This window comes from Zonotrichia albicollis, chromosome 5 (assembly GCF_047830755.1).
Source record: "Zonotrichia albicollis isolate bZonAlb1 chromosome 5, bZonAlb1.hap1, whole genome shotgun sequence".
NCBI lineage: Eukaryota > Metazoa > Chordata > Aves > Passeriformes > Passerellidae > Zonotrichia > Zonotrichia albicollis.
Window position 1 is genome coordinate 48,674,706 of NC_133823.1, and position 19,977 is coordinate 48,694,682.

At 43.0% G+C, this 19,977-nt stretch overlaps 1 protein-coding gene and 1 long non-coding RNA gene across 4 annotated transcripts in view; one reads left to right on the forward strand and one right to left on the reverse strand.

Annotated features, from left to right (window-relative positions):
- Window positions 1-1,232: 1,232 nt before the first annotated feature.
- On the reverse strand, window positions 1,233-7,904 carry ADRA2C (adrenoceptor alpha 2C). Its single transcript, XM_005485680.4, has one exon. The coding sequence runs from the start codon at window positions 7,902-7,904 to the stop codon at window positions 6,570-6,572; it is 1,335 nt and encodes a 444-aa protein (XP_005485737.1). The 3' UTR covers window positions 1,233-6,569.
- Window positions 7,905-13,071: 5,167 nt separating this feature from the next.
- Window positions 13,072-19,977, forward strand: part of LOC113459121 (uncharacterized) — a 29,405-nt gene continuing 22,499 nt past the window's right edge. For 2 of the 3 annotated variants that reach the window (XR_012580489.1, XR_003380006.2), the window contains exon 1: window positions 13,425-13,672. This is a non-coding gene — a long non-coding RNA (uncharacterized LOC113459121). The other variant, XR_012580488.1, reaches the window with a different exon arrangement.

Sequence of the window (19,977 nt, forward strand, 5' to 3'; positions counted from 1 at the left end):
ACTTCTCTAATCTTTGCTGGACACTTGAAATTGCTCCTCTCAGTACAGCTGCAGGGGGCCAACAGAACAGCTCCACACACTGCACCAAATGTGGTCAGAGGCACACCAGAGTAGTAGGGGGGTTCAGATAGGGCAGCCCCACCAGAGACAAGATTAAGCCTTTTTCTTAGTTCAGCTGTGGTGTTTTCTTTTAAAATTTACCTGGAGTGGCTGGGGTTTTTCAGGATTTCTAATATTCCTCCAAGTATTTGACATGTGTTTGCTTTCCAGATAGAGAATGTCCTTGTGGAACAAGAGTGTTAGTCTACTGAAAGATAAAAAGCTCGATCAAATAAAACATTTATGTACCAAAAGGAAAGGCATTTTAGCTGCATCACCTATATAAATAGTCTATTGGCCAAAGCACTCAGTGAAGAAGTGGGAGACCTCAGTATTAATTTCTTACTCCAGCAGATGAGGTTGAAAGGGATGGTGTGCTGAAAATGTTCCACTACTGAGCAAATAATTTGCAATGTTGGGTCAAAGGCATAGAGAACAAAACCAAGTGAAGCATGTCCCTGCAGCCTGGGGTGAGCCTCTCAATTAAGGGTGCTGTACATCTTGGAACCTGTCGGGTTATTAATTCTCTGATCCATGTCACTTTCTAGACATCACACCAGAAGACCTATCTCTAGCAGCCTGCTTTTTAGTGTATTAGAGGACACTTAACAGAGCTAATGGAGGCAAATATGAACCCTCATTTTATTCCTGTTGTCAACAGGGTGAACAGCTTTCTCTGTCAGCAGAGAGCTATCAGGAAAGAGCATCATGCAAAATGAATGACTGCTGTTCACAAAAATGCTGAAACACAACTAATTGATTTTGATGTAGCAGGCAGCTACATTTCATTTGTGTCCTTTACATTCAGGACCATTAATAAAGCATTTTTGTTAAGAGAGGTACATATAGACAAATTGAATTAAGTGCTGATCTACCTTTCATTAGATTTTTCAGACAAGTGTAGCAAAGAAAATCGCTTTACAACAGAAGGCTACTTACTGACAGAAAAGCTCTTTTTTCTAGTGTAAACAGTATCATTGGTATAGCCTATTTAAAATAAGCTTCTGCAGTTTTGCATGAATTTCTGTTTTCCAAAAGAAAAGGGGAGTGGGGGAAAAAAGATTGGTATTATGGTAAGGTGTTATGTCAGGACTAAGACACAGGGTTTTATTACCTACTGTTTTCCAACCCTCTTTGTCCTTTTTTTTTTTTTTTGTAAGATTGACAATCTTTCTCTACCCTATCTACTCTTGTGCAATTGAATTAAAAAATGTTTGGGATAGTGAAGAACATGTGCCAGAGGAGAGATAAACTACTTAAAACATCTTCTGCTGCACTCTAAGGGCTGCCACTTCAAACCTAGGCAATGTACCAGCTGTAGATATTTCCTCAGCTCAGATCAAGTGTGGTAGTCACTGTGAGTGGAAGACACCTCAGCCTTTCCCACAAAACCCAGTAACTGTTCCCAACCCCACTGGAGTGGGGCTGCCATAAACATCTGAACATGACCCTGAGCAATTTGCCACTTTCTGCTTCCTTGAGAAGAAGCATTTCTACTATTTCCTTGTTTTCTACCTCCCCAGTTCTTTCTTATGAGCTCAAAGTGATTGGGACCCACAAAACACAAAACTAAAGCCAGCTCTGTTATCAGAATTGGATCTAGGTATATTTTCAATACACCTGTGACTCTTCAAAGTGCTGATTATTCCTTTCTCACATGACTTAAGTGTCAGACTCTCCTACTTCTGCCCTGGAACAGAGATGTGCAGGGTGTATAATATGAACTGATGCTTTTTGCTAAAACTAGACTATATTCAGTGTACCATTATTGATGCTACATAGCCTTTGGGCCCAAGTGCCAAACTGTGTTTTTGGCTTAATTTCAAGGACAAAGGACGAATTTAAGCTTGGTGTTGAACACTGAAGTGAGCAATCCTCTTTCTGCTTTCTCCTGTGACATCTTTTGTGTGGCCCAGGTGACCCACAGATCTGGAACACAAATAAACATTGTGTTATGAAAAAGGCAGCTTTTTTCATTGCATATTGTGCAATGAAGAAGGCAGCTTCCTCTACTTTACCTCACCACAGTAGAAAGAAGGCATGCAAATATGAATTCCCTCAGTGTTGTGGGTAGCCATTTCCTCATGCACTGCTCCCCCTCCAAATTAGAGCTTTTTCTCTGAAGCATCTAGTTGCTTTCTGCTCACCAACAAGGTCGAAATGAGCAACCATAAAAACAAACTCACAGACAGCGTCTGGTCTTCCTTTTGCACAGCTTGTAGATATTCTCTCCTTCTAGAGAGCAGTCATAGTTTAGGGTCAGAACCCTCTACTGAAATAGATTTCATTACCAACAGTTCCTGCAAAATCCTTACAATTCTCAGATGCTATTCTAGCCAATACCAACCCTCACAGACCAACAGCTTTCTTCTCAGAAAACAGATGTAATCACAAATGTTCTTCACACAGCTCATACTAAAAATATACAGTCAAAAAACCCCTCATCCACATCTTCTATGGGTTTGAACAGTAGTCAAGAGTTAAGCAGAGAGGATTGCATTCCTTCTGTTCTCCTACATTTACGCACAGCGCTTGCTTAAATTCCTCTGTCATGTTTACTAAAAAGGAGCCAACGTTTGAGGAAGTTCCTAAAGTCACTGCCCACTGTGAGTATCTTCCTGACTCACAGGTAAATTCCACTCAAGTTTTCTGGGATTACTCACAAAGAATGATACAGGCCAATGTGCGCAAAGCTGCATGTAGACTTTCATCTCAGACCTGCTTGTCAGAAACCACCAGTGCTCTCGCAGCAACATGACTCTTGTGAACAGAGATGGCACAGAACAACAACAAGGGCCTGATTCTTATTTCAGACAATGATTTAAAGTTGTGATCCTGTCAAATCTCCTATTTATAAGGCCTCTTCCATCTGCCTCAAGCCCTGAAGAGGCTAATTCTGCATTTCTCTCTCACGCAAAACTCCCACAGGGGTGGCTGAGGGACAGCAGCACTGAGTTCCCATCCCAGCTAAGTTACACTGTTCGATATTTCAATACCCAGCCAACAACAGCACCACTCAGAAAATTGAAAATGAAACATCAACATCTCACTTAAGAATGACAGAAATGTTTCTTCATGGTGAAATGAGCAAATGAAGAGTTAAAGATCAAGAACTTGTTAAAATCGATATGGCTTAGTAGCAATATTTCATTCTTCCACAACAGTAGAGAGTGATGTTTCAACCAGTTTATCATATCTGATCAAAGAAACAACTCAACACATTTTTCATATATCTTCTCCCTTTTTCTTAAGCAAAAGCTGCATAGACTATTTTTCTCCTGTAGACACTATTAGCCAGCTTACAGTAGAAGCACAACCACAGTGTGAGTAGCAGAGCTGAAAACTTTTTATGGAAAGTTAACACCACACAATATGTTACAAATTCCAGTCTTCAGCTATTACAAGTAATAAGAGACCACTGTATTTAAAAAAAGTAAATCAGCCCCATTTTACTTGAAGCATATTCAGTAGTTACATTAAAAACAATTTTTATAGAAATCGTCTGTATTGACTAATTTAGAGGGAAATGCACTTAAAAGGGGTGCAAACTGCACATCTTTATTAATGAATATTACTTTTTGTTTAGCTCAGAAGAAATAAGACCCTCTTGAGACATTGAATCAGGTGAGTAACTGTGACGAGAAAAATGAAAAGCATAGAAATACCCTGGTTTTAACTATGTTGCTGCTTATAGATATTCAGTATCTGCATCAATCCCTTTAAAACATTTGGAAGTGAAAAAAAAATAGAAGCATTATTTCTTTAATGTTTATAATGACCACAGAATATTTTTACTGCAAAGAACTTACTTTTAAGGCACATCAGTCATTTCATATATATTTTATGCCCACTAAAATCTGTCAGAATTTCATTTCCATAGACTACTTGAATTCTACCAGGAAAACAGAGGGGGAAGGACTGTGTTTGCAGGCCACAGAGCTCATTTCAAAAGCAGTGCAACCGTGAAACAAACCACTGTGAGTCTGCAGACTGGGAAACCCCTCTAAGGGAGCACTAAGTGAGAGAAGCAGACCTTGATTTGGCAGGAATGGGCACCTCTAATGAAGCTGTCCAGGAGCTCAGAGGTAGTAGCCAGGTACCATATGTTGCTCTGGTTGCTCTGGTGGTTATATAGTTTATTCAGAGTAAACAAACCTGAACTTTTTAGCTACATTGTTACCTAGAAATAATAAGAGCTAGTTTCAGCTCTTTTTGACTTAACTTTAACAAGAACTCTCCATTTTGCAAAAGAGAAATGGCTTGTAATTTTGTCCTCTCAGTTGCTATTTTTATTTCTCCTTTATCTGTCTCAGGTATGCATTTGTACCAAACCGTTTGTTATTTAAACAAAGCTCAAATCTTTTCATACTCTGAGCCTTATTTCAAGAAAGCATCCAATAAGTTACAGATTTAGGACTTTGAAAATATCTCAGTTGTTTACTTAGCGAAATCCAGCAAACTTCTAATGCATTTGATGCAATCATCTAATCCCTACCTCAGCAGAACTCCCACTTGAATTTGAGTTAAACAGTCTATTGAAGGAACAACCAGAACCTCAGCCACTGACAATCTCCTTTGCCAGGGTTAAGTGAACCAAATGCTTATTATGAAAAACTAATGAAACCAAGTGACTGCTCTTTTTTCCTTATGCTACAGAGAATTCACAAGAAGAGGCTACAGACACCTTTCAGACAGAACAGAGGGAGTAAGGAGGGGGATATCTGATGATTCCTCAATATATTCTATTCAGCTGTTTTAAGAAGTCTTATATGGCATTAGATTTCACTCTTTTTTTCCTCCAAGACCTGTTTGCTGTGGAAAGGTGCATTTGAGGCAGATGCCAAATCCTGCTGCCTATGGAAGGAGTGATAAACAGAAAGGAGGAGTATTTGCTCCATGTACAGAATACACACCTTGCACAGTTGAAGAAGGGATGTAAATGCTCAGCTCATTCTTACATTTGATATGCATTCAGTGATGAATGCAGACACCAGTCCCTGTCTCTCATTTTCTTCATTGCAGTTTATGACATTTTATAAACCCATGGGATATATAGTTTGCTTTAATAACTTTTCAAACTATTCTCCCCTCTTCTGCCTCTCCTCCCAAGAAAATCCTCTAAAATCATAAACTAGAAATGCAAACAGAAGAAGGGAAAGCAAGCAACATTAACACCAAAGGTTTGGAACGGCTGCACCTCCTTTTGAGATTTGTTCACATACACCGCTGACAATCTGCAATGTATGCTTCTCATTAAAAAATAAATAGCAAGGATTTAGTTGCTCTAAGACTCCAAATATGAAGGATTTAAAGACCTTAGTAGTGGGGCAATTGCTCTTCCTCTGAAAACCTGCACATCAGAATGCCTTCAACTGCCTGCCTGAGAATGAGGAGCACGCATCCAGCCCTGAGATTAGCCTTTGAAGGGAGACTAAAAAAAAGGGGAGGAAAAGTTCCCCTGGGCACATAGAAGTGAAAACTTGATTTTTTTTTTTTTATTTTATCTCAAAAAATGTTAGGCAAGCTCACCAGAAATTTTTTTTCTTTTACTATCTGCTCCAGGACAGTAAGGTCCTTAGGTCACTGATCTGAGAAGGATGGAGCAGGAATTTACTGCCTGGTGATCCAGCAGGAGGAAATGAGGTCATGGGGTATATGTGTCCTTTTTCATATTTAATGAAAAAATGAAAGACTCCTGGATTTGTCTCACTGACTAACCAAAAACTATAGGAAGATAGGAAAAATATTTCCCATCCAGATCTATAGGCAAAGACCCCTCCAAAGGAAAAGAAAACCCCTTGCTTTGTTTGACTTCATCCCTTGAGCAAAATCATGATTCAGAAGGTTTTAACAGTACAAAGGTTTATTTAGAAAAGAGTTTGGATTGTTCTTTAGGGTTTTTTGGCAAACATTTAAATCCTTTCATAACTCAAAACACTGTCAGTGCCTGGTACTTTGCACTCTCCTTGCCCACACAAGCAGTAAAAGCCAATTTCTTACTGGGACAAACCCACCATAGGCCCCAGCTGCCCTATTTATAACATACTCAAATCTCCACCACCACTGCCACTTAACCCTCTCCTTCTGATGTCTCCTTTTGTTTCCCCACAAAATTCCAGAGCCCATGAAAGCTCACTGCCTCCCAAACTCAGTGTCTCAGCCTACTCTGCTCTGTGGGCTCCCCATATCCTCTGTTAGGGTTCAAACACAGTCACTCCCTCCCCCTTCACCCCTTCACACTCCAGCACTGCTCCCCAGCTCCATGTCACCATTCTGTACCGTGGTGAGTGCCCTCAGCCTCCCCTGCCACCATCCCTGTCCCCCAGAGCATCCCCCTGCTCCGCCGAGGGGGCGAGCCCTCTTCCCGCTCCCTAAGCCCAAGCCCCACGTTCTCTCCCCTCCCTTCTTTTCCAGCATTGAGCCTTCTCTGTTAACTCTACTCCTGCTCGAGGCAAATCCATCCCTCCAGCTCAATGCCGGAAGTTCTTCTTCTTCTTCTTAAAAAGAATGTGTTTAAAGGACCTGCGGAAGTCCTGGTTGAAGATGGTGTAGATGACTGGGTTGAGGGAGCTATTGCAATACCCAATCCAGAAGAAGAACTTGAAGAGAGTCTCGGGGACCTCGCATGCCTCCCGGCAAATACCATAGAGGCTGTAGCTGAAGAAAAAAGGGAACCAGCAAACTACAAAGACCCCCATGACCACAGCCAGCACAAAAGTGAAGCGTTTCTCCCGGGCCTGGGCAACTTTCTTACGGCAGATGCTGCTACGCTTCCGGCGGCGGCGGTAGGAGAAGAACTGCATGGAGCGATTACTCGCACGGGACAGGCGGCCACTGGAGTGCTTGGAGGAGTACGAGTAGGAGAAGGACTGGCTCTTGCTTTTGCGGCGACGCTCCTCCCGGCTCCGCCTCCGCCTGCTCTCTGAGGTGCTGCTCTCCTCCAGCTCAATGTCCTCCAGCTCAGAGGCTTTGCGCCAGTGGTGCGCCGAATAATGTCCGTTCTCTCCCAGCTGCATTCTCAGGGACGTGCAGCCGCCGGCAGCGCGGCTCAAGCCGTTCTCAGTCTGGGAGGACCCCTCTGGCATCGTTCGCTTCTCAGAGAGGGTCCTGGTCCTTAGCTTGGCCACGCGGTAGATGCGGATATAGACCAACACCATGATGAGGCAGGGGGCAAAGAAAGAGCCGATGCAAGAAGAAAGGATGTACCATGTCTCGTCATTGAGCTTGCACTGGGGAAAGACATCTCCTTCAGGGTCCCGGTACACGGAGATCAATGGCGGGAAGGAGATGATGGCTGAAATGAGCCACACGGTGAGGATGATGGCCTTGATCCGCCGCGGTGTCCGTTTGAGGTTGTACTCCACCGCCTGTGTGACCGACCAATACCTGTCGAGGCTGATGGCGCACAGGTGGACGATGGACGAGGTACAGAACAGCACGTCCAGCGCCAGGTAAATGTTACACCAAGCCTTGCCGAAGTACCAATAATTCATAAGCTCGTTGGCTAAGGAGAAAGGCATGACCAGGGTAGCCACCAGGATGTCCGCGCTGGCCAGGGACACCAGGAAGAGGTTCTGGGGGGCTCTCAGCGCCCGGCTGGTGAGCACAGCTATCACTACCAGCACGTTGCCCACGATGGTGAAGACGATGAGGAAGCCCACCACCGCCGCCAGGCCGGCCACGGCCGCCGGCGAGTAGGGGGAGGGCGGCTGCAGGAGGGCCGAGGAGGACGGCGAGGCGGGGGGCAGCGCCAGGGACTCGTTGGGGGAGCCCAGGCTCGTGTTCACCAACAGCAGCAGATCCATGGTGGGTGTGCGGGGCGCCGGCGTCCTAGAAAGCCCGGCGGAGCCCCCGCCCCGCCCCGCCGCCCCGCCGCCGCCGCCCCGCCGCCCTCATCGCGCCCCGCCGCCGGTCCCGCGGCCGCTCCGCCGCCGAGCCGCCCGCGTCCCCCCGCCGCCGCCGCGGCTCCTCAGGGCACGGCCGGGCGGCGCACCCCCGGCGCGGCAGGGAGCGCGGCGGCGCCGCCTCCGCCCGGCCCCCGGCGAGGGGGCAGCGGGGCACGGCTGGCCCCCGCCGCCCGCCCGGTCATGCCCGGCTCCGGGCAGCCCGCGGCTCCGGAGAAGACTCCGCGCGGCCGGCGGGAGTCCCCGGCGGGAGCTGGATCCTCGCAGGGCGCGGGGTCCGAGGCGGCGGCAGCGTCGGCATCAACTCCCATGGAGCGGCTCCCATGGAGCGGCTCCCGGCGGCTCCGTCCCACTCTGGCTCCGCGCTCCCAATCGCGGCGTGCCCCGCGCCGCGCGCATGCTCAGTGCCCGCAGGTGCGGCCGCCGCGCCCGCCCCGGCGGAACCCCCGGCGGGCGCAGGAGCGCCCCGAGCGCCGCCGCCCGCGCCCGTCCCGCTCCCCGAGCGCCCCGAGCCCCGCGGGCGGCCCGACGGGAGACTCCCCGCCGCCGCCCCCGGGAGGAGCGGCCGGCGCGGGGCTGCGGCGCTCGCCGCCGCTCGGCGGCCGGACAGGTGTTTCTGCCGGGAGTGGTGCGGCTCGGCGGGGCCGCAGCGGCCGCCGCGGGGGCGGCAGGGGCCGGTGCGATGGGGGCGGCTGGGGCCGGTGCGAGGAGCGGCGGCGCCGGTTGCGCTCCCCAAGCGCGGAGCCCGGGTGGTCGCTGCCTGCAGCGCCCGCCTCGCGCGCTGGGGGGCGCCCTTGGCCGGGCGGGACCGTCCGGCGGCGGGACGGGAGCGCTGCTCCTCATCGGGGCTGCTCCTTCATCATCGTCACCCCGGCTCTGATACCGACCTGCGGCTGCCCTGTGCTTTCCTGCCGGTCTGGGCAGCTGCCCCGTGCCCCGCCGGCACCCAGAAACGCGGAGCCCCCGAGCGAGTTGCAACTTGGTGCGCGTTCACTTCTGGCGCTCCGGTCATATTCTTTATAGTGCAAACCTGTGCGTAGTGAATGCACCTACACCAAGGCAGCGTCTCTTTTAACCGTAAAACTTTTGCAATAATAAAATACGTGTAACGATCCACAAGTTGTAACCGAATATCCGGGGCTTTAGGGAGGCAGAAAGAAATATATTCTGTTTCCAGTTATCTTTGTGCTACAACCAGCTTTGGCGCCGCTCTTCTCTTTGTATAACTCCATGAATTGGACTGTGAAGGCTTGGAAGTGAATATGCTTAGTTTTGATAGGAAGGAAAATTCCTTTGCATATTATATTCCTATTATCCTATTCTGTAAGCAATTTACTCTGAAGGTTTTCTTTTGTTTGGTTGTTAGGTTTGTTTTTTTTTTTTCACCTGAAGTGTAATTTGTGAACATGTTGTGACTGCGTGTAAAAGAGAAAGGACTTGGTGTTGAAACTAAGCTCTGTCAGGTAACGAATTCTAATTAAAGACTGAAATGTGGAAGCAGTAATCACATTAACAAAGTGTAGCATATGGAACAAAATGAAATTGAAATCAGATGTCCTCTCAAGTCCCCTTTAACAAACAGCAACCTGAGAAAAGCTTCTAAAAAAGCTTGCAAAGCCCCAAGAAGAATAAGTGAGTGGAAGCTGAGGTTTTTAAAGTTCAAACAGGAAGTAAATAGTATGTTTTTGACATGAAACCTGAATAATCTCTGAAGCAGCTTTCTAATATTTGTGGTCAGCTCCTCATATTTGGAAGTTTCATAATGGTATCTAGAATCTGAGAGGGCAAAGTGCAGGAATTTGAAGTCTAAGCTTTGGTCTGACTGGGATTAGGGTAAAAGAATGTCTGATCTAACTGGTTCAATATGGATTTAAAATTTAGTAAATGCCAGATACAAAATCACATGAATATTTGGGATTCAGGATCTTTCAAAAAGGGAGAGACATAAAACACAAGATATACAGAGAGAGACCTAAAACCTCAAGATATTCAGTTAAATTACTAAGGTAATTGCAAAGTCATGAGCAAGGGTATCTTGAAGTTACGTGAACTGGAGCTCAAACTTTCAGCTAATAATTTGGGGCTCCAGATGAGAAGAATTGAAGCTTTTCAAAACTTTGTTCATAGCAAAAGAAGCGATACAAGCAAATGTCTGAGCAATAATTTGATATTTCTAATGAGAAAATGCCAACTGGGACCTAGAAAAAAATAAACTGGGAGTAAAATATGCATGTGTTGTTGTGGTTTGTTTAGCACTTAAATTGTACTGTGCTGCTGAAACAATCAGTGTGTAACTCCACCAAAGCCAGGGAAATAACATTTGGGTTTTATGTGTAACTGATATCCAGTTTGCCTAAAGAGCCATATGCCACTCCAGCTCATGTATATAGATGTGAATGGAGCGTGGGCATAGACACAAGAAATCTACTCATGAAAATCTGCTTAGTCTGCTGAGAGGCAAAGGTAGGAGCAAGGTGAACAACAGTGAATAAATCAAGTGTAGTTGTGCTTTTGACTTGAAAGTGGGGGTTTTTTTGGTAGAAACTTGGCAAATTATATAGACACCTTATTTTCTTTTTTCCTTCCAGCCCATTGTACTTTTACATTCATTCTCACATCTGGCCTCCCTATAGTTATCAGCTTATAACCATTGGCCTTTATTTGAGCTTATGCCTGGTAGCTGTTAACAGGCTCTCATTAAAAAAAAAAGTGCAGTTTAGAGGCTGGATGAGACACTTCTAGACATTAAAGTGGACTAGGCTGAAATTGATACAAGCCCACTGTTCCTGAAGCAATCCAGTAGATATTGTGGCATACCCATGCATCTGTGCACTGTCGCTGCTGCTGTGCTTCTCTCATCCAGCATCTGACTACAAACCTCCTGCCACAGCAGCCTGGGAAGATTCCACAGGAGCAGAACTACTTCTTTTTGGTTTTTGTCTCCAATTTTTACATGGATTCAATTTTTGCTTGGATCCTTAAGTTGGACTGACCTTTAATTAAGTTTGAGCTACCAGATCTCATTGCCAGGAGAGAGCCATGATCTGCACCTGAGTTTAAGGGATGGGAAATCCCAAAGCTGTCACTGGGAAACTGGCCAGTGCTGCCCTCAACTCAGGGCCAAATTCAGGGACAATTACCAGAGGTGGCATCAACCTAGCCAATAAAGTTGGTGGGAAGACTCCTGCTGACACCCAAACCCAGACTTCTCCTAGGTTGCTTAAGAATATTTGACTTTAATAATGCTGTCACAATGGCACACTGTGCTTGCATACACATAGATTTAGGACACAAAGGTGTCACTGCTGATTTGCAGTTCCAAACATGTTTTGCCTCCTCTGTTTATGATCTGTGGGCCTGAAAGCTTGTTATTTTTTCCTCCTTAGTGTATCAGATGGGTTAATGGAAAGTACACTCCCAAAACCCTCTCATTGTATTTTATATCTTAAGACATTACAATTTTAACCATGCTATGAAATGTTCTTCTGTGCATTTTTTATAAAATAATTTCTCCATCCACAGAACAGTGTCAGCATATATAGAGGAAATATCTCAGCTTTCTTAATAAAGGGGGGGGGATGTTTGGTTTTCCTTATTTCCCCCTGGTGACTTTGAAAATGTGTCTCAGATAAACAAAGAGGTTTATAGAACATCCTGATTTACTAAACATCTGGAAGTGTTCTCTAATCTCTCAAACTAAGCTTTTCATCTATAGACAAAATTTTACAGTCTTATCAACTACACAAGAAACTGACTGCTGTCAAAACATTGTCCATGTATATATACTTTCTGACACAAAATTTGTGTTATAAATTTGCTCAAGATGCCACCAACAAATAGAATGAGTTGGCTGAAATCTCTGTGAGTAGTTGAAGAGATAACCTGGAGTACAAACAATGTGACAGAAAAATGGGTAAAGAGTTGCAGAATGAGTAGACTGTCCTGGATTTTGAAAGAAAGGAACTAAGTATAAAGAAAACAGAAGTTACTTTGGAGGGGAGCTGAGGGCATTCAAAACTTGAATATTTTCACCAAGGGAAAGATTGTAAAATTCTGTAGCGTTAAATGAATTTTAAACTATAAATTCCTCAAAGAAGTCAGGGTAAAATTCTAATTCACTTTAAAAGTGTTTCTAAACACTTGAAGTAGCTATTGTGCTTGAGCTAAAATACAGTGAAGAAGGTTATTGGTTCAGGTCCCTCATGCAATTTTTCTTCTCTCAGATGTTTGTAACTCTTTTTCATTCTCCCAGTAAACATTGTCACTGTGCTGGTAAGACCATAAAGCAGAAGTCAAATTGTGTGGGTCAGACATATCCTGTCTGGCTGGTTTCTGGTTTTTTGCTCTCACAACAGGATCCCACCAACCATGACTGTGCTGTACAGTGCCATGGGTGCAGCCCCTTGGAGCCAAACCTGGGGCTGCTGCAGAGGTTTTGGTTTGATTCTCCCTGTTATTGGAGAATCATGAAAAATAGATCCGTGTCCCCTCTTCTCCTTAATTCAGTTTGCACTGTTTCCATTATCTGTACTCATTTTAAAGGCTTCTTCATTTCTAATTTATGAAGTCAATACTTTAAATAGCCTCCACAGACACCTGTTCTGATAGCTGTGCCATTTGCACAGGATGAGTGCATTGTTTTTCTAGGACTCTGCACTGTATTTGAGGACTCTTACACTTGATTTCAGTGGGTTTTTTCATTATGAAATTCTTCCGCACAGTAATATGTATGGGAAACAGTTTGTTGGTTTTAACTTATATAAAGAATGCATTTGTTTTGTGTTTTGGATGGGGTTATGCAAGTTTGTAAAAGCCCCAGCTTCTAAGTAGAGAGAATTCTTTGTAGATAATTTATCATCTGTGGCATTGCCTATCTCTAATTTATTAATTTTCTGCCCTGTTTGGCATAAGTGTAAGACAGCCCTTTCACAATGAGATAGATTTTGGCTGCAAAACCTTCCATCTCCTCTGTCTGCATTTATACTGAAATAACTATTTCCACAGGAATGATCCAGTAACAGAAACCATTCCAGTGGAGGAGTGAGGGTGGTGAGGGAGGGTGGGGGAGCAGAAAATACAGTCTTGTCACCAAAGTTCATCCCCTACCAGCTGCATATACCTCATGGCACACTTCTGCATAGTACTTTGACAGAATCACCACCCAAGACATTTCAGAGGAGAGTACTACCTGCCATGATACTCCATCATTAAATCTAGTCCCATGCATACAGGAGAAGAGGCATCTTCCATCTTGTGCTTTATTCTGTGTTGCCTGGCAGAAGGGAGGTCTTGTCTGCACAGGATCAGTTAGAGAAAATGCTTGCCATGTTTCCTGTGTCTGGTTCGAGTGGCAACTTCAGAACAGCAGAGTTGACTGCACTGGAGGCTTTCCATGGAAACAAGAGCAGATTGTGGTATTTCTGCTTCCCATTGAACCATAGGGATATCTCCAAATATCATGCTGTCCATTTAATTTCCTCATATCTGTGCTGCACTGATTTGAATTGCATGTGTTAATTTAACTTCCTTCATTTTTCAGCAACTACTTTAATCTCATGAAGATTTGGCTACTACAAAATAAGCATCAAGTTCTATCTTCTTTCATTGGAAAAATAAGGTGGGGTTTTTTTGCAGTGTTTTGGAGGTGTTCTGTCTTCCTCTAAAATAAGGTGAGATTTATTTTTTTCCAGACATTGCTCCTCATTGCACTTTACCTGTATTTTTAAAAAAATTGATAAAATGTTGTCATGTCTTCCTTCAGTGTTGCTGTTTCTGCTTTCAGTGTCTATCAACAGAGCCTCTTTTATCTTTTTTTGGACAATCTTGTACTGCTTTATCTTTCCTCATATATTTCCTTTTTTCTTTGTTTACTTTACTGGCCTTAATGTATTCAGTGGGTTTAACCTATCCTGCCTTTTTTTTCTGTAACAGCCTCTCATGTGGTATTTCTCTTCCACTCTTCTTTCCCAGTTTCAATAAAGAACAATCTCTGCTGTATTAATATAAAATTTACAATTGGGTTCCCATTCTTTTTGCATGTCAGATACAGTTTCTGCCATATCAGAAAGCTTAATTGAATGTTACAGTTGAAAGTCTTTCCTTATGTATTCATCCTTCATTTTAAAGCTGTTAATCTTTTTCTGATTTTTCATTTTCATGTTGGTGGTGTATAATTGATGTTTGTATGCACTCAGTGTCTGCAAATTTCATCACATACAGAAAAGAGGTACATGATTTCTAGTAATGCTATCAGAGGAGATCCAGCACTTCTTCACTTATTTAATTTTGAGGGAAAAGTCCTTCCAAAAAAGGACTATTCAATCAAAAGGACTTTTTAGTACTGTCAAGTGAGCCTTGACTGTATTTGTTCACTGTATCTTTATCTGTCAAATCAACATATCATTGATGTCACCTTGCTAGAAAGGACTAGTAAAAGTCTTATCAACAATATTACTCTTTTCCTTCACATATTAATTTGTTCCAGCTTGATACTAAATGGTAGTAATTTTCACACATACACTTAAAATGTTGCCAACAGTGCTGATACTTTCTCTGTGTTGTAATTGCTCTTCTTTTATGGCTCGAGACTATTTCCAGCCTCTATAACAATTGTGTAGCCCAGAGAGAAGACCAAAATTTGGAATGAGTTGGGAGCACTGACTTCTAGAATGCATTACCTCCCTGCTTTTGCATTATCTCTAGGTACACTTTGTGCAATGCACTGGAGAACACAAATCAAAGAGATGCCTTTGACATTTTACTGTCTGCTTTGGATTAGAATTCAACTGTTTAATTAAAATTATGCATCTCCTTCTGTGTTTTGATGAATGGGGCCTTATATTTAGAAATGGAAAGTCAGTAAATATCAATAGATAGCTAAGATTCAGCAAAGTTTTTAAGTGAAAATGACTCATTAGAAGCATCTTACAAAGCAGAAAAGGAGTCATAAAATTAATTCTTAATTCCTGTAACTCATTCTTACTTATGTTTGCCAGTAAGAAAGCTGAAGCAAGGGAGAAATGGAGAGAGGAATGGAGAGAGACAGGAGAGGAAGGAAGTATGAAAGCACTCTTTTCATACCTTCTTCATTTCACAAAACATCTGGGAAGTATGGACTCGTGTGCTGTGTGTTTTCTGATCTCATTTTTCTCAATGTCTTTAGTGTGTGGTAGTTCATGCTCTGTGTTATCTAAGTTAATGGAAATCATCAAGGGTATTTTGTAAAAAATTGCAGTGTACCTTAAGGAAAAAATTATCTACTGAATGTGGTGAGCACAGGCATTTCCAAATAAGAACAGTTTAATTCAAAAATACAGAGCAGGACTGGCAGCAATACTATAGTCTGCTGTTTTTCTGTCACGTAAAGCAAATGTTGATTTCAAGTTCTCAGAAAGTTCAGGAGATCTAAAAGGTATAACTTCTTGAAATCATTGTTTAGCACTAGGAAGACCATAATCAATCAGAAACTTCTGGTAGCTGCTGCCAATCCTCATTCATTTAAGTTTGTTCAGCTATAGGAAATGGAAATCAGTTTGGCACAATATTAAAAGTGCCTTATTTGTGTTCTACTTCTGATAGATGTACAAGATTCAGTAACTCTGCCATCAAAGTCTGTGAGCATCCTTGACTGTGCAGGTAGTATCCTGTGAGCAAATACCAGTGCTTCATAGGAATATTACTTTATTCTTTTTTCCTCTCTTCATCTTTAATTATTATGATCCCAGTCAGATGTTCTGATTCATATTGTTTATATTTAGCAATTCCAGCAGGTGCAAATCTTGGCTGAAATCCACCAAAATTACTCTCAGTTTATAAGTAAAGAGTTTACAAGTAAGGCCTTTCTGAAGCACCTGTGCAAACACATTTAATCATTTATAAAGCATTTGTTACTAATCATTACACATTTAACTATTTGCCTATATTAACACTCTTTATCACTTATGTCATTGAAAAATTAGCAATTCGGTTCTGGTACTTGGAGCTCTTCTTTTGGCACCTCTGACTGAGCAGAAGCAACTTGGATTCTCTTTCATCTCTGAAAATTTGAATGAGATGTGCAACGTGATTTTACTGGTGTTAATTTTCACAATTTCTTTAGAATGTGTTAAAAAGAATGGGTGGAGGGTTCAGAGCTCCCCCTATCAGTGAAGATCCCATTATGTGGCATCAAAGAAACTGCTAATTAGTGATAGGTTGGAACAGGGGATGTTTCCTCCTTGTTAGATGAGTAACTTGTGCTTACAAGTGACCTCAGCATTATCTTAATGAGTAAAAAATGCTAAGAAAAACATTAGAAATATCTAGGAAAGGACTTAACTTCTTAAAGAGTAAAGAGGGTAGTTTCTCATGTGCAGTCATGCGAAATTATTCTGCAAATCCATGACAAAGGCAGCTTCTTTGTTGTTGAACCCCTTTAAAATTTAATGCATTCTTCCTTTTGAGTGGCTGCTTTCTGTTTGCAGCTGTCAGTCAGCTTCTCTCAGGAAGGCATTTGCAGCAAACTCAGCAGTGTGACTGAGCAGCCTCCAGGTAGTCACTCACATGCGCTGATACTGGCTTCCATTGGAATCTAGTTTTGGGAAAAAAGGCTTTATCAGCCTGCCCTGCTCCCCTCCTGCAGCGTTCCTTGCTCTGACTCCAGAGCCAGCCTCTGGAGCTGGATCTCTCTGATGCTCTCTTCTAAACCTATGTCTCAGGCAGCTCCACGCAGAAAACAAGCCTGTAATTAAATTGTTCAGTATTTGAAGATCAGTGTGTTTGGCCATCCCTTCAGACCTAATTACTTGCCAAAACACACTGTGCACAGGGTGGGAATTAATATTAATTAGGAATCTTCTTGAACTGCAGATTACAAGCATTATAGGCAGAGGAAATGATTATGAGATTTATGCAACTCACATATTTAAAAAAATGTAATTACAGCAACAAAGCCCTGTCTTTCAGTGTACATAAAGAGGCTTGATATAGACATTTGTTTCAGGTTAATATTACTCAAAATTGACAGTGTTCAGCAGGATTCATACTGGAGTAAGTGACAGGAGAGAAAAGCCCTTTGTGTGCTCCACATAGTGACAAACTGGTCAGTAACGATGCCCATGCTGTTTTTCTGCTGATAACACCCTGGTGCATTCTGCTGGGCTGTCTGAGGGGCCTCTGCTACTGCTCAGTTCCTGCTGCCCACGGTGGGCACAGACACTCCACGTGTGCTGTAGGATTGACGGGGGTAGCACAGTCGGGAGGGACAGAGGCGAGAGATCCCTGAAGCCAGGTCATGGAACTGTGGCTCATTGCAAAGGGCCTGGGCACAGGGCCCTGCTGGGAGCTGCCAGCCACAGCTCGAAGCAGGCCCGAGAGAAGAGAGAGGGAGAGAGGGTGAGAGGGTAAGAGAGTAAGAGAGCAAGAGAGCAAAAGGGTAAGAGAGCAAGAGCATAAGAGGAGTAAAAAGGGTAAGAGAGCGAGGTTCCCATTACAATACAATAAATCTTCTTCTGTGCTGAATATTCTGATTCTCACTAACCAATCTAGTACAAGATACAAATCTTATAGCATTTACATACAGCCTATAAAAATCACTACATTACTATACTCTGTTACATTTTAAACTCCAAAAACTACTTTTTGGACTCCTTCTGCTAAGCTAGTAAGGTCTCCTCTGACCTTTTGGTTTGTCTGCAGGCAGAGGGTATTGTTTCATCAAATGGGGATTACCTTCAGCTTGGCCACACCATTGTTTTCCAGTTGTTCAGTAACTAAGGTATCTCAAAGCTTGCTTTCATTTCAATCTTGCTTATAGTTTCTATATTCTCAAAATCTTTTGCCAGACAATCATATTTATAAGGCTTTCCTGTTTCCTCTTCCCCAACAGTGTCCCCTCCTAGACAGGATGCAGAGCAGTGCCTGGGGCCCTGCTTCATCCCAAAGAGCTGAAGGGTGTCCCTGGGCAGGTTCCTGATCCCAAACCAGCAGCAGAGGCCCCAGAATGCTGCTGCATGCTGGCAGATCCAGACTATGTCTGCTTCTTCTTTGCAGGGTGCAGGTGGAAGCTTTTGCTGTCTAGGCTGAGTTCATGGCTGAATAGCAAAGCAGCAAAGATTAATCCTTAGTGTAATGCTGGAGATCAGTACTGGAGACTCTGTTTGTGTCCTAGGGTGACTTTATGATGGTGAACTGTATCCCCATTCATCTGTTTAGCCCAGAAATAAGTTTTGCACCTTTAAGACTGATTCTGAGAGTGGAGTGTGGGGAGAGGAGGAGTGTGGAGTTTGTTTTCAGACGCGGCACTCACTCCTCCACATTCCTGCTCCTGGACTGTGCTGTCTGCGGAATGAACAGCGAGAGAAAGCTCTCCTTTACTTTTAATTAATTTTTTGCTAGCTGAGGCAGTGAAATTCCCCAGACTGTAGGTTTTTTTTTTTTTTGCCTTTTCTTGAAACTATTCAAACCTGCTCTGGACTAAAAACCCAGAAAAACACCAGAAGCTTACACTGTGGCCCCCCAGGCCCAAGAAGTTACATTCCATCAGAGAGACTGATAACAGAGTGAGCCAAGCTACAGCCCACAAAGATGACTTTCTAAATTTGTCATCTCTTCAGAGCACTGAGAGGTTTTGTTGTTTAATACTGTTCATTTTTTGTGCTGGTGAATGCTTTGCCTGTTAAATAAACAGGGTTTTTTCCACTTTTCTCCAAGGAAATATTTTTCCCAAACCAGTGAGGGGAGGGGTAGCTTAAATCTGCTTTCTGGAAGAACTCCTTTAGAGGTTTTCTCCCAGATTTTCCCTAAACCAGGACAATTTGCAAAACCTAAATACCACTGAATTTTGGTTGAATTTGAGACATATATTTTAAAAGACACAAGGAGAGCACTAAAGGGACAGAAGAGTGGTAAAGTCAGCTGGTTGCAGTTCATTTTGTAATTCCCAGAAGGGAACAGGGGTGTGCACTGACTTGTCTGATGTTGGAGATCATCCCCTAATGCTTGCTGGTTGCAACAGAAGATATGTCTGATTTAGGCTTTCTAATAACTGTCAGTAATTGCTAAGAATATTTAATAGTCCATGTGTATAAGAAAAATAAAATGGCCTCTGCCCTGAATTCCTCTAGACAGTCTTGTGACCATTCCATTACTAATAAATTCTATATTGGATTGCTACCTTCTCTTTTAGCTTTGAGACTTAAAATAACTATTTCAAGAGCAGAGTAAGGATTTTGTGACTGAGCATGCACCCTTGTAATAATATTAATGGTATTGAAATCCTAATTGATTTTGGAACCAAATACAAAACAGATATAAATAATATATTGATTTGGAATATGAAAAGCATCATTCATTGCACTTGAGGTTCTCAGCTCCTTGGAAAAGAGGCAATGTTTGTTTGCAAATGCTAATGATTCCTGTCTATGTATTTATGAATTGATTGCTACTGAAATGAAGAACCCTTACCCCTATTTTACATTCACTGTTAAAAAGCAGGAGTCAGATTGCCATTTTTGTTGCCATATCTCCTTTTATTTCCAACATATCTTTTTATTGCAGGTTCATTCCAATATTCTTGACATACTGCCTTAAAGTAACATATTTCAAGTGCTTCTTGTTGGTGACCAGCTTGGAAAGATCTATATCTACCATTAAAAGGAATAAAGAGAAATATTTTAGAATAGTCATGACAAGTTAAGTGTATTACTATGGATGGCTCAAGAAGCTGATAGTGAGTTTCAGCTGAGTGTGTCCCACTCTGTCATATTTCAAAAGGCACAAGGAAGACACTGAATAACAAACCAGTGAAAATGTCAGCAGGCTGTACTTTATGATTTCAATACCTGGAAGATAATAGAATGGTATTCAAGTATCTTTAGTATTTAATCCTGATAACATAAGGTCAGGCAAACACTTGTTTTATGAGTTTTCAATACTCCTGGGTTGGAAAACATTAAGGTGCTTGGAGAATTAATCAGATAATAAAATCTGAAGTTTC